General features: G+C 37.9%; 1 protein-coding gene across 1 annotated transcript in view; it reads left to right on the top strand.

Moving 5' to 3' along the window:
* The first annotated feature begins 12,564 nt into the window (after positions 1-12,564).
* Positions 12,565-13,527, top strand: part of LOC124645340 (rho GTPase-activating protein 1-like) — a 14,833-nt gene continuing 13,870 nt past the window's right edge. Inside the window, exon 1 of the mRNA XM_047185142.1 lies at positions 12,565-12,673. Within this exon, the coding sequence (XP_047041098.1) occupies positions 12,565-12,673 (109 nt within the window). The remainder of the gene's footprint in view (positions 12,674-13,527) is intronic.

The raw sequence follows: 13,527 nt of genomic DNA, 5'->3' as shown, positions 1-13,527 counted from the left end.
ATATTGAAGTGACGTCTGGGACCTGCAGTTTATCGTGCTTTCCTAAACACAGAAGAACTCGCTGTGACAAGATGGTCACCCATTTGTGGACCAAACTCCTGAAGCTTTGTGTATCTTTATGATTGATTGATCCCCTCGGCTGTGACTTAGCCACAAGCTCTTTCATACGTAGTTTAGTAATTACAATGTTATAATAATTAATATCGGATGCCTTCCAGATTAAATTGCCAATTGGCAACCACTTAAATGGTAATTCAGTTAAAAATAAGGAAATGCTAGACATTCAACATGTACGGTCCAGAATTTAAATGAAAATCTTTTTATTGGCGCCTTCATATTGATAAGCATGTGTGTTTATGACTTAAGGATCACACTATCTCAAATAGAGAATTTGACTATCATTGTCTTATCTTGGTACTGAAATGTGTAAATGTTCATGTTCACTCTTGGTCTAAAGAATATTAACTAACTATAAGTCGGTCTGTACTTGCCTTGCACCCATTCTACAGATATAATTAGTAAATTAGCTTTCTACAGATATAATCTTGTCCTCTAGCATCAAAAACTACGGATGGATAGATTATTGGGAACTGCTGTTTGAAAGTACATTATATATTATTCATTTGTTTTGTTGGTGTTCATGCTCAACAGTGTCACTGAACTGATGTTTCTTTTTTATGAAAGCTGGCAGTAATATAGGTCAGAATAATATATGGGCTACTTTTTATCTGGGTCCGAGGGGTGGTTCCATCAGGAAGTGGTTGAAACCGCTGGCTTGTACAAGAATATTTGTATGAGTTCAAGTTTAGGTCAGGCAAATAACATTACAACTTTTTGTAGTAATATGTACTTTCTAAAGGAGATAACTAAACCATAACTAGACAAGGACCTTGCTCAAATCATAGATTTTGACAGATCAATCGTGTGCAGATTATTAGGTGCATTTCTTTGGCTCTTCTCTTCGGGTACAGTTGAAACCATGGATAACAGCTAGTTCATTATGATTGTGATTTTGGAACCAAATAAGTACGTAAATTCACCCAGTTATGGTTGCCATAGTTCCATAAAAAAAATATATTAAATGAGTTACTATGCAAGTTACAATAATTGTTTAGAAGTAGGAAGTTTAAAATCAATATTTTTTAATATGTCACAATCTGATTAAAGCATACATTAATTGGGATAATTAGTTGAAATACATAACTTTAACAAGTTGTTCAATTAACAAATGACCAATTAGCAGTCAACTGATATTTAATAAAAAAATGATTGTAACAGTTTGCTGTGTTTCTGACAGTTGTGGTTAACAAATTTTATATCTCAGAGAATATACTTTGCTGGAGAAAAAAATATTAAAAAGTAAAAGTAGAGTATGCTAAAACTAACAAGACAAAAAAGTCTCATGACATTATAACTAAAATAGTTTTTAAATTTGAATTACTTACAGTAAGTTTACTTGTAAGTGTAAATACAGGCTAAAGTTAGTTAAATAATTTTTAAGGAAGCATCTTACAAATGTAAAGGTGGAGTTATAACTTCGCTTCCATTCTCACTCGCGTCTGTAGCAGCACTAACACTATAGTGGGTGTGTTTACCAATCGCGGGGGGTCGTCCTTGTTGCAATGGTGGATACGACTTCATATTATAAATAAGTTGCGTACCCGTTGCCGCCACCCGCCTCAGATGTCCTGCGGGGGTTTATTCTAATGATTAGTGAACCACGTTTAACTTGACGTCACTCTGATACAGCTCATTACCTACATGTGTTAGGCTTTGTGTGCTGAAATTCCAATACTGGTTCCAAGAAAAGGTATACAACTAATTGTTTCTTGTGGGTTAAGTTAATGATTTTTCCTGTTGTGTCATATATCCCTGCCTTGAGGAAACTAGCTACTGCAATTTGATATAATTGCAACTTGATATATCCAATATGTCATTTTAATGTACATCAGCTGTTTCACTACAAAGTTTCATCAAAATCCGTTCAGTAGATTTGACGTGAAGTAAAAAAAAAAGAAACTAACATCACACACAACCCAACCTACATTCACACATTTATATTATTTTTTCTAAGCCCAAACTGGATGGCCTTGATTAGTGGGAACTTCATAGTTCCCACTAATCAAGGTTGTAGGCGTCCAGATCTTCCCGCCATCTTTTCCGGGGCCTACCTCGTCTGCGTATATATATCTTCACGTATATTATGTAAAGTTTGTATGTAGTTAGTTTATCTATACTAATATTATAAAGCTGAAGAGTTTGTTTGTTTGTTTGTTTGAACGCGCTAATCTCCGAAACTACTGGTCCGATTTAAAAAATTCTTTCAGTGTTAGATAGCCCATTTATCGAGGAAGGCTATAGGCTACTTTTTATCCGGGTTCGTGCAGAGGTTCCCACGGGATGCGGATGAAACCGCTGGCAGAAGCTAGTTTATAATATAGTGTGATTGTCATACTACTTATTGGCTTCTTGAGTTGTATTTAGTAAGTATTGTTCAGCGCTTGTAGCGCTTCACTGACATACTACTTGTATGGATTACATATTTCTGTGGCCTTGATTTACGGCTTTACAAATTATTTGAAATATCCTTTCTTAGCTTTCTGAAGAAAAAACAGAATTCTAAATTCTAGTGTGTATGTACATATGTATGGTAATGGGAGAGATCAATAGTTGGCTAATAACATCGTGGTGGAATCGCACCCTTGTTCATTAATTGGTTTATTTGACGTTACGGGACTCGCTTATAACGAATATTTATATGTATAACGTATACCAATCACAAATCAAACATATTGTATACGTCAAAGTCAAAAACGTTTATTGAAAGTAGGCTAGTTTTTAGCACTTTTTCACGTCAAATTAACAAAAGGACAGCACCCCAAAACGCCCCCCTTTCACAACTTTCTAGTGTTATGGCTGGGAAGAAGAAGTGGTGTTCTGATAACAAGCTTTATATATACATATAAATTCAGCATCAATCAGTGCTTATCGTTTTAGTTACAATTTATGGTGAGTTGCAGATTGTAGCAATTAACTATAACGTTAACCGATCCATTTCCAATTGTCGAATCGCCGACTCGACCAATGGGCGGCAAGAATACGGCTGGTTTTGGTTTAGTGTGCCTTCACATTACGTCGCAAGCAGTGCGGCAGCAGCGCGGCAGCAGCGCGGATGCCTTCTCATTACAAATACAGTCGCGCGACTTAGGGTGGCCAGTTCATGTCTACAGTGGACTCCAAATGGGAAACATCACTGTTGCCGCGAGCTTTTACCTGTAATATAACGTTACAGATTCGAACATTCGAAGACAATAGAGCGTCAAATTGCGCACTTTTATATTACATTACAGGTGAATGCCCGCAGTGAGCTAATGCGATGTTTTTCATCCATTCGTATAAAAAATGTCGTATGTACCTGCTGCACTTTTCTCTGGCCCGGTTTTATTACTGAAATTTGAAATAAACAATTCACATAATTCATTCCAGTTTTTCTTTTTTATGGTCCTGTTAGTGTACCTAATCATCAGTCCTCGAATCCCACAAAGCTGGACTTGTTTGAATTTGCATGATAAATTGCTTCGTGTCAAATTCGCTCATTGTGAAAACGTACGATTGCAACACTGGCTCGAAGCCGACTGACAGCACGCGGCTGCCGCCGCGCTGCCGTCCAGTATGGACAATCACGTGTCGCGCAGCTGTCGCGCGGCTGTAGCGCCACTCTGTTTAGTATGGAATTTAGCCGCTTGTGAACCGCGCGTCTGTCGCGCTGCTATAGCCGCGCTGCTGTCGCACTACCTGCGACGTAATGTGAAGGCACAGTCATACATATAAACTCTTTTGCAAAAAAAGCGGGCACCTATGCGAAATCTTGGTTTTATGGACTTAAGGTGTGTTACAAATGGTTTTAATGATTGGAATATGTTACTAGCATCAAAAGGGATAGCCAAGCATGCGTAAGAGTGTATTCTGAATTTGAATTTCGGAGAATTGCTAAGAAAGTTTTAAAACCTTGTTTTAGACAAATTCTTAGCAGAAAGTTTGTTGTTGTTTCGAAAACTTATTGATGTGATTTTCAGAAAACTGATTTTGCAGTTTTCAGAAAACTGATTTTGCAGTTTTAATAAGTGATTGTTATACCCTTCCGTTTCATCAAAACATTTTTGAAAAACTATGCAGCACATTTGGTAAAACTTTACTAAACGCCCGTACCAAATGGTCCATACTGATGATTGATGGCAATGTTACGAGTTTCGATATTTTTGAGTTTGTTTTTTAACTGTTTTACTGTTTTGATATGGTACTCGAGTGTTTTAAAATATCCCTTTCTTTTCATTAAACATGATTTAGAGGTGTATCAGTACTTTGGGCTGCGACAAAACCAATTTTAAGTTGGGAGTACCCATCACAACTCGTCTCCTATCAGACTTTGACATTTTGAAAAAATCTTTACAGAATGCAAAATACAGAAATTATCGCATAGACTATGAACACGAGACTTTTAGGTTTCATAATCACAATTCTTATCCAAGGTCGACTCTTGGGAAACTCCGGAACTTCTATGAGTCTGAGCATTCAAATAGCGGGTTTTCATTCCACCTACATTTTATTAAATAAACCTGTCTGCACTGAGGTTTTCTGGTATTTACAGCACTGTCCAGCCTAAATCATAACAATATTGGGCTACCTGATAATTTCTGAAGAAACATACCTATGACCAATAGTTTTGAATGTATGAGTCCCTTTCAGCAAAATGATCGTTTAATGAATCGACAACTATGGAGTTAACGAGAGCTTCTACGAGGCAATAATTTAACTTTTTGAATAGCTTTAACCCTACTCATTATTTTTCATATTGTTATTTTTGCATTTGTGACCAAATTTGGTATTTTTTAAATGTCAAAGTCTAATAGGAGACGAGTTGTGATCGGTACTCCAAACTTAAAATTGGATTTGTCGCAGCCCAAAGTACTGATACACCTCTAAATCATGTTTAATGAAAAGAAGGGGATATTTTAAAACACTCGAGTACAATATTAAAACAGTTTACTCAAAAATACCGAAACTCGTAACATTGCTATCAATCATCAGTATGGACCATTTGGTACGGGCGAAAATTTTACCAAATGTGCATAGTTTTTCAAAAATTTTGGTTGGCTATCCCTTTTGATGCTAGTAACATATTCCAATCATTAAAACCATTTGTAACACACCTTAAGTCCATAAAACCAAGATTTCGCATAGGTGCCCGCTTTTTTTGCAAAAGAGTTTATATGTATGACTGTGCCTTCACATTACGTCGCAGGTAGTGCGACAGCAGCGCGGCTATAGCAGCGCGACAGACGCGCGGTTCACAAGCGGCTAAATTCCATACTAAACAGAGTGGCGCTACAGCCGCGCGACAGCTGCGCGACACGTGATTGTCCATACTGGACGGCAGCGCGGCGGCAGCCGCGTGCTGTCAGTCGGCTTCGAGCCAGTGTTGCAATCGTACGTTTTCACAATGAGCGAATTTGACACGAAGCAATTTATCATGCAAATTCAAACAAGTCCAGCTTTGTGGGATTCGAGGACTGATGATTAGGTACACTAACAGGACCATAAAAAAGAAAAACTGGAATGAATTATGTGAATTGTTTATTTCAAATTTCAGTAATAAAACCGGGCCAGAGAAAAGTGCAGCAGGTACATACGACATTTTTTATACGAATGGATGAAAAACATCGCATTAGCTCACTGCGGGCATTCACCTGTAATGTAATATAAAAGTGCGCAATTTGACGCTCTATTGTCTTCGAATGTTCGAATCTGTAACGTTATATTACAGGTAAAAGCTCGCGGCAACAGTGATGTTTCCCATTTGGAGTCCACTGTAGACATGAACTGGCCACCCTAAGTCGCGCGACTGTATTTGTAATGAGAAGGCATCCGCGCTGCTGCCGCGCTGCTGCCGCACTGCTTGCGACGTAATGTGAAGGCACACTAAACCAAAACCAGCCGTATTCTTGCCGCCCATTGGTCGAGTCGGCGATTCGACAATTGGAAATGGATCGGTTAACGTTATAGTTAATTGCTACAATCTGCAACTCACCATAAATTGTAACTAAAACGATAAGCACTGATTGATGCTGAATTTATATGTATATTAAAGCTTGTTATCAGAACACCACTTCTTCTTCCCAGCCATAACACTAGAAAGTTGTGAAAGGGGGCGTTTTGGGGTGCTGTCCTTTTGTTAATTTGACGTGAAAAAGTGCTAAAAACTAGCCTACTTTCAATAAACGTTTTTGACTTTGACGTATACAATATGTTTGATTTGTGATTGGTATACGTTATACATATAAATATTCGTTATAAGCGAGTCCCGTAACGTCAAATAAACCAATTAATGAACAAGGGTGCGATTCCACCACGATGTTATTAGCCAACTATTGATCTCTCCCATTACCATACATATGTACATACACACTAGAATTTAGAATTCTGTTTTTTCTTCAGAAAGCTAAGAAAGGATATTTCAAATAATTTGTAAAGCCGTAAATCAAGGCCACAGAAATATGTAATCCATACAAGTAGTATGTCAGTGAAGCGCTACAAGCGCTGAACAATACTTACTAAATACAACTCAAGAAGCCAATAAGTAGTATGACAATCACACTATATTATAAACTAGCTTCTGCCAGCGGTTTCATCCGCATCCCGTGGGAACCTCTGCACGAACCCGGATAAAAAGTAGCCTATAGCCTTCCTCGATAAATGGGCTATCTAACACTGAAAGAATTTTTTAAATCGGACCAGTAGTTTCGGAGATTAGCGCGTTCAAACAAACAAACAAACAAACTCTTCAGCTTTATAATATTAGTATAGATAAACTAACTACATACAAACTTTACATAATATACGTGAAGATATATATACGCAGACGAGGTAGGCCCCGGAAAAGATGGCGGGAAGATCTGGACGCCTACAACCTTGATTAGTGGGAACTATGAAGTTCCCACTAATCAAGGCCATCCAGTTTGGGCTTAGAAAAAATAATATAAATGTGTGAATGTAGGTTGGGTTGTGTGTGATGTTAGTTTCTTTTTTTTTTACTTCACGTCAAATCTACTGAACGGATTTTGATGAAACTTTGTAGTGAAACAGCTGATGTACATTAAAATGACATATTGGATATATCAAGTTGCAATTATATCAAATTGCAGTAGCTAGTTTCCTCAAGGCAGGGATATATGACACAACAGGAAAAATCATTAACTTAACCCACAAGAAACAATTAGTTGTATACCTTTTCTTGGAACCAGTATTGGAATTTCAGCACACAAAGCCTAACACATGTAGGTAATGAGCTGTATCAGAGTGACGTCAAGTTAAACGTGGTTCACTAATCATTAGAATAAACCCCCGCAGGACATCTGAGGCGGGTGGCGGCAACGGGTACGCAACTTATTTATAATATGAAGTCGTATCCACCATTGCAACAAGGACGACCCCCCGCGATTGGTAAACACACCCACTATAGTGTTAGTGCTGCTACAGACGCGAGTGAGAATGGAAGCGAAGTTATAACTCCACCTTTACATTTGTAAGATGCTTCCTTAAAAATTATTTAACTAACTTTAGCCTGTATTTACACTTACAAGTAAACTTACTGTAAGTAATTCAAATTTAAAAACTATTTTAGTTATAATGTCATGAGACTTTTTTGTCTTGTTAGTTTTAGCATACTCTACTTTTACTTTTTAATATTTTTTTCTCCAGCAAAGTATATTCTCTGAGATATAAAATTTGTTAACCACAACTGTCAGAAACACAGCAAACTGTTACAATCATTTTTTTATTAAATATCAGTTGACTGCTAATTGGTCATTTGTTAATTGAACAACTTGTTAAAGTTATGTATTTCAACTAATTATCCCAATTAATGTATGCTTTAATCAGATTGTGACATATTAAAAAATATTGATTTTAAACTTCCTACTTCTAAACAATTATTGTAACTTGCATAGTAACTCATTTAATATATTTTTTTATGGAACTATGGCAACCATAACTGGGTGAATTTACGTACTTATTTGGTTCCAAAATCACAATCATAATGAACTAGCTGTTATCCATGGTTTCAACTGTACCCGAAGAGAAGAGCCAAAGAAATGCACCTAATAATCTGCACACGATTGATCTGTCAAAATCTATGATTTGAGCAAGGTCCTTGTCTAGTTATGGTTTAGTTATCTCCTTTAGAAAGTACATATTACTACAAAAAGTTGTAATGTTATTTGCCTGACCTAAACTTGAACTCATACAAATATTCTTGTACAAGCCAGCGGTTTCAACCACTTCCTGATGGAACCACCCCTCGGACCCAGATAAAAAGTAGCCCATATATTATTCTGACCTATATTACTGCCAGCTTTCATAAAAAAGAAACATCAGTTCAGTGACACTGTTGAGCATGAACACCAACAAAACAAATGAATAATATATAATGTACTTTCAAACAGCAGTTCCCAATAATCTATCCATCCGTAGTTTTTGATGCTAGAGGACAAGATTATATCTGTAGAAAGCTAATTTACTAATTATATCTGTAGAATGGGTGCAAGGCAAGTACAGACCGACTTATAGTTAGTTAATATTCTTTAGACCAAGAGTGAACATGAACATTTACACATTTCAGTACCAAGATAAGACAATGATAGTCAAATTCTCTATTTGAGATAGTGTGATCCTTAAGTCATAAACACACATGCTTATCAATATGAAGGCGCCAATAAAAAGATTTTCATTTAAATTCTGGACCGTACATGTTGAATGTCTAGCATTTCCTTATTTTTAACTGAATTACCATTTAAGTGGTTGCCAATTGGCAATTTAATCTGGAAGGCATCCGATATTAATTATTATAACATTGTAATTACTAAACTACGTATGAAAGAGCTTGTGGCAAGTCACAGCCGAGGGATCAATCAATCATAAAGATACACAAAGCTTCAGGAGTTTGGTCCACAAATGGGTGACCATCTTGTCACAGCGAGTTCTTCTGTGTTTAGGAAAGCACGATAAACTGCAGGTCCCAGACGTCACTTCAATATCCTTGACAGTCATAAAGGGTAGTCAGAAGCCAGAAAGTCTGACTACTAGTCTTACCAAGGGGAGTTGGGTTGCCCACGTAACAGGTAACAGGTAAATAGCCTTCAAGTTTAAACAAGAACAAATATTTTTTACAAAAATCCTAAACAAAGACATTCATAGTACATTTCTCAATTACCATATGGTTCGAATTGTTTGCAACAGTGTTATGCTTTCAGTACAAATCATTAAAATTTCAGCTTACCGAAAGATGCAGTTTATGTATCCTGCATGATACGGTTGCAGCAACCACCAAGACGCACAACACAGTCTTTTCCACTACTTTAAACATGTTTCATGACGATTATGATAAAAATCAAATAATAAAATGTTTTCTTTCAAAATAATGTTCAAAAATTATGAATACTTCACAAAAACATTTTGGTGCGAGTCTCTGTGCGAGTCGCCGAGGCTGACGGGGATGAACCACAGGTAATATATAAACCACAGATAAGCAGCAAGCTAAAGATGTAATGGCTGATTTACATTGAGTCAGTAACTGACGTCAGTGTATGCGCCGAAAACTGACGCGGATGGCAGTGCCGGGTCAGCACTGACTTGTCAGTGGACTGACGTCAGTTACTGACTCAATGTAAATCAGCCATAATAGTTCGTGTAAATAGCACGCGTCAGTTTTCGCCGCCTACACTGACGTCAGTTACTGACTCAATGTAAATCAGCCTTAATAGTCGAATTTGTGACTATACAGCCCTTTCACACGCCACGGCAGTCCAGTTTTGCAGGACCGGCTTTTAACTGGATCCTGCAAAAACGGACACTGTCTTCACACGTAGTTCTGTTTTGCAGGATCCATAGTAAAAGGCCAGTCCCGCAAAACTGGACTGCCGTGTGAAATCCTGTTTTTTGACTATTCCTACGCTAGTGATCAGGCGAAATGAACGTGAATGCTTTGCTAATAGTCTATTGGGGCTGTCACCCCTCCACTTTCAGGCAAAAAAACAGGGTCCAGCAAAAAACCGCACGCAGGAAGCCGTGTGAATACTGCTATAGAAATATATGTGTCATTAAACGGGATCCCGCTTTTTACTGGACGAAGGATCCAGTTTTCGGTGACAAAACCGAAGGGATCAGCATTTTGCAGGATCATGCATGCGGTTTGCTCGTGTGAACACTAACATATAATATCTTTTGCGCAGCCCCGGATCTTCAATTTTTATTAGGCGGGGCAAAAACTGAAAAATGCCGCCCCGCCTACCTACTTATGTTTATTTTCACCTTTATCATCTATATAATATTAGCTATCAATATGTAGGCAGGCAGGGCCGTCTCTAGCTCATGTAGCGCTCGGGTGCAATCATCACCCGAGCGCCAACTATGTATTGAAGTACTTACAGTAGTTACAAGGAATATAAATAAGAACGTTCGAATAAAGTGCACTTTTTTGGTAGCTTAAAAAATGTGTCCAATTCATTGTAGGCTCAAACTGTTGGCCAGGTTTAAGTTATGAAAGTCGAGACAGATCAATACAATTGTGAAAAGTAGCGCGAGCGAAGCGAGCGCACAAATTTTTCAATTTTGGGACACAAAAAGTTAATAAATTTTTCAAAAGCGCTGTAAAGTAACAAGTAGTCGGAAGCGCAAACTTTTTGTGGTTTTGAGGACTCCATAAAAAACATCCTTTCTACATTTGACTTATAAAAGGTAAGACGGCGTGGACTTAACTTACGAAGTTATCAAGGTAATGTATGTATAACATTTCGCGAGCGAAGCGAGCGCGAAATTTTTCGACTATTGACCTATGACACAAAATTACCTGATCAAGTACACTGACAAGACTCACAAATTAAACTGGGAATTACGTACAAATAAAAAGAAAACGTGATTAGAGACCGAATCAATGAGCGACGACCGAGTCAATAAAAAAATAAACAATCAGAAAAACAGGACATACATTGTCATTTAACCGCGAGCGTAGCGAGCGAGAATTTTTTTACTTAGTTGGAGGATGTTAAAAGTAAAAATGATCAATCAAACAAAGCGAAGGCGACTTTTTTAGGAACTTCGCTTGTCAGTATCGTGATACAATGTGGAACTTCCTTATCAAACGGTGTAATTTCATCCAAAATTCCTGGTGGTGGGGCGTCCCGGGGCGCCCCTGAGACCGAGGCGCCCGGGTTATTCGCACACCTTGCACCACAGGTTAATATGGCGCTGTAGGTAACTATTACAGTAATCTGTAATGTAGGATTTAAAATAAAAATAAATATGCGATATTCCTGGCTCATAGATGATCGCAAATAATTTTTTAGTTTGCTTTAAAACTTCGCCTCGTGATTAATAAATGTTCGTGCAGTCATGCAGCATGTCTCACTCGGCGCTCAGGGTATCGGTCAAGTTGATATGGCCATGAAATGGCTGTACTTGTGCTATTTTTATTTAACCGTTAATTTTTCCGTGGTCAAAATTAGTTATCCATTGGTCTGTGAAGTGTGAGTTTTGCCGCCCCCTAAATTTGCCGCCCGGGGCACAGGCCCCGGTTTGCCCCCCCCTAGATCCGGGGCTGCTTTTGCGATCAAACGGGATGCTGCAGAAAAAGGGATCCTGCAAAAAACTGGACTGCCGTGTGAAAGGGCTGTGAGTCAGTAACTTGTAGTGTAGTCGGGCTTACTATCGAGTTTGATTTAAAGACGGTTTTGGTGGTAAGTAAACTGTGTTTAATGGGCACATACAACACTTGTTTATGGAAAAAGGACCGTGGAAGCAGAAAAAAACAATTACAATTGCAGAACTTATATACTAGCTAGGAAATTTAGTGTGTACAATGTCAACTATCGGCACGCGAGCGCGCGGCGTCTGTACGTCAACTGAGCGCGTGCGCCGTACTTCGCGTTTTCAGAGTCACTCTCGGGCACAGAACATATATAGGCCTCGGGCACGCGGCATCAGCCTCGCGGCTGTTCGTCTTTTTCTTTAATGTTATTGTCAAATTGATGCTTTACTGTTATTTTTTAAAAAGTACGCATTTCAGCAATTCATGAGCGTGCACATATCTGATATTTGAAACGTCTCCTTTCCCTGACTGCTGATAAAAAAGGATGGATTGTGGAAGAGCGCATAATTTAAAAGCCAATATGAAAAGTCTCATGAGGCAAAACCGTGAAATAGAAAGGGAAATAAGATTTTTGAAAAAGGTGGCTGAACAGAAAGAGGAAGAAAAGCAGGCCTTGTTGAGAGAAAGCCCATAGACGTAATATAGTAAATGCGTTTATTATCATCATCATCAGCCTATCGCAGTCCACTGCTGGACATAGGCCTCTCCAAGTTATATCAAAGATATTTGAGAAATACATTTATAAAGAACTGTATAATTACATGGAGAAATACGATATACTTTGTGAAGAACAAAAAGGATTCAGACATCACCGAACCATTAACATGGCAATCTTTGACTTTTTGAATAATATTTTTAGTAACATGGATAGACGAAACCCTATTTGTGCTTTATTCTGCGACATGACTCAGGCTTTCGATTATGTCCATTATAATATGCTACTCAATAAACTAGAAAATTATGGTATTAGAGGTAATGTGCTCAAACTTATTAAGTCATATTTAGAAAACAGAACACAAATTACTGAAGTTAGCCGCATTAATGTAGTCAATAAGCATGAAGAGATAGTCAGATCAAGTGAACGTAAAATTTCACTCGGCGTACCACAGGGAAGCGTTATGGGACCATTTTTGTTCATACTATATGTGAATGACATGCCGTTATCCCTTGAACAACCTATAACAATGTTTGCAGATGATAGCACAGTAACGATCCCTTGTAAAAGCATAAGCACATACGAAAATGATATTAACAACACACTTGACTCAATAATTAGATGGTTGGACAAAAATAATTTAAATATAAATTTAAGTAAGACAAAGGTAATGCACTTTAGACAGCGAACTCCTGGAGGAAGTACTCTACACATACATTACAAAAACAATAATATTGAGGAAGCAGGTGATACAAAATTTTTAGGACTGCAAATAGATTTTAGTTTAAATTGGAAAGCACATGTAGATATTTTGTGTAAAAAACTGAGCTCTTCCGCCTTTGTTTTGTATAGATTGTCCTCCATAGTGAATGACAAAGCGCTACTTACGGCTTACTATGGAATAGTTGAGTCCCATTTACGGTACGGAGTCATTTTCTGGGGGAACTCAACTGATCGAGACATAGCTTTTAAGGCTCAGAAAAGGTGCCTTAGATCCATGTTTAAGCTCAAAAGTACAGACAGTTGTGTGCCCTATTTTAAGCAATACAAAATCCTGACACTTCCATGTATCTATATCTTCGAAGTAGCTATGTTTGTTAAACAAAATCCGTCTCGTTTCCAACGTCTAGCTGATGTATGTCCGAGGAATAGACGAGACAATAGCAAATTA

This window comes from Helicoverpa zea, chromosome 31, assembly GCF_022581195.2.
Source record: "Helicoverpa zea isolate HzStark_Cry1AcR chromosome 31, ilHelZeax1.1, whole genome shotgun sequence".
Lineage (NCBI taxonomy): Eukaryota > Metazoa > Arthropoda > Insecta > Lepidoptera > Noctuidae > Helicoverpa > Helicoverpa zea.
Note: the sequence above shows the minus strand (reverse complement) of the source record. Positions and strands in the feature narration are given on the sequence as shown.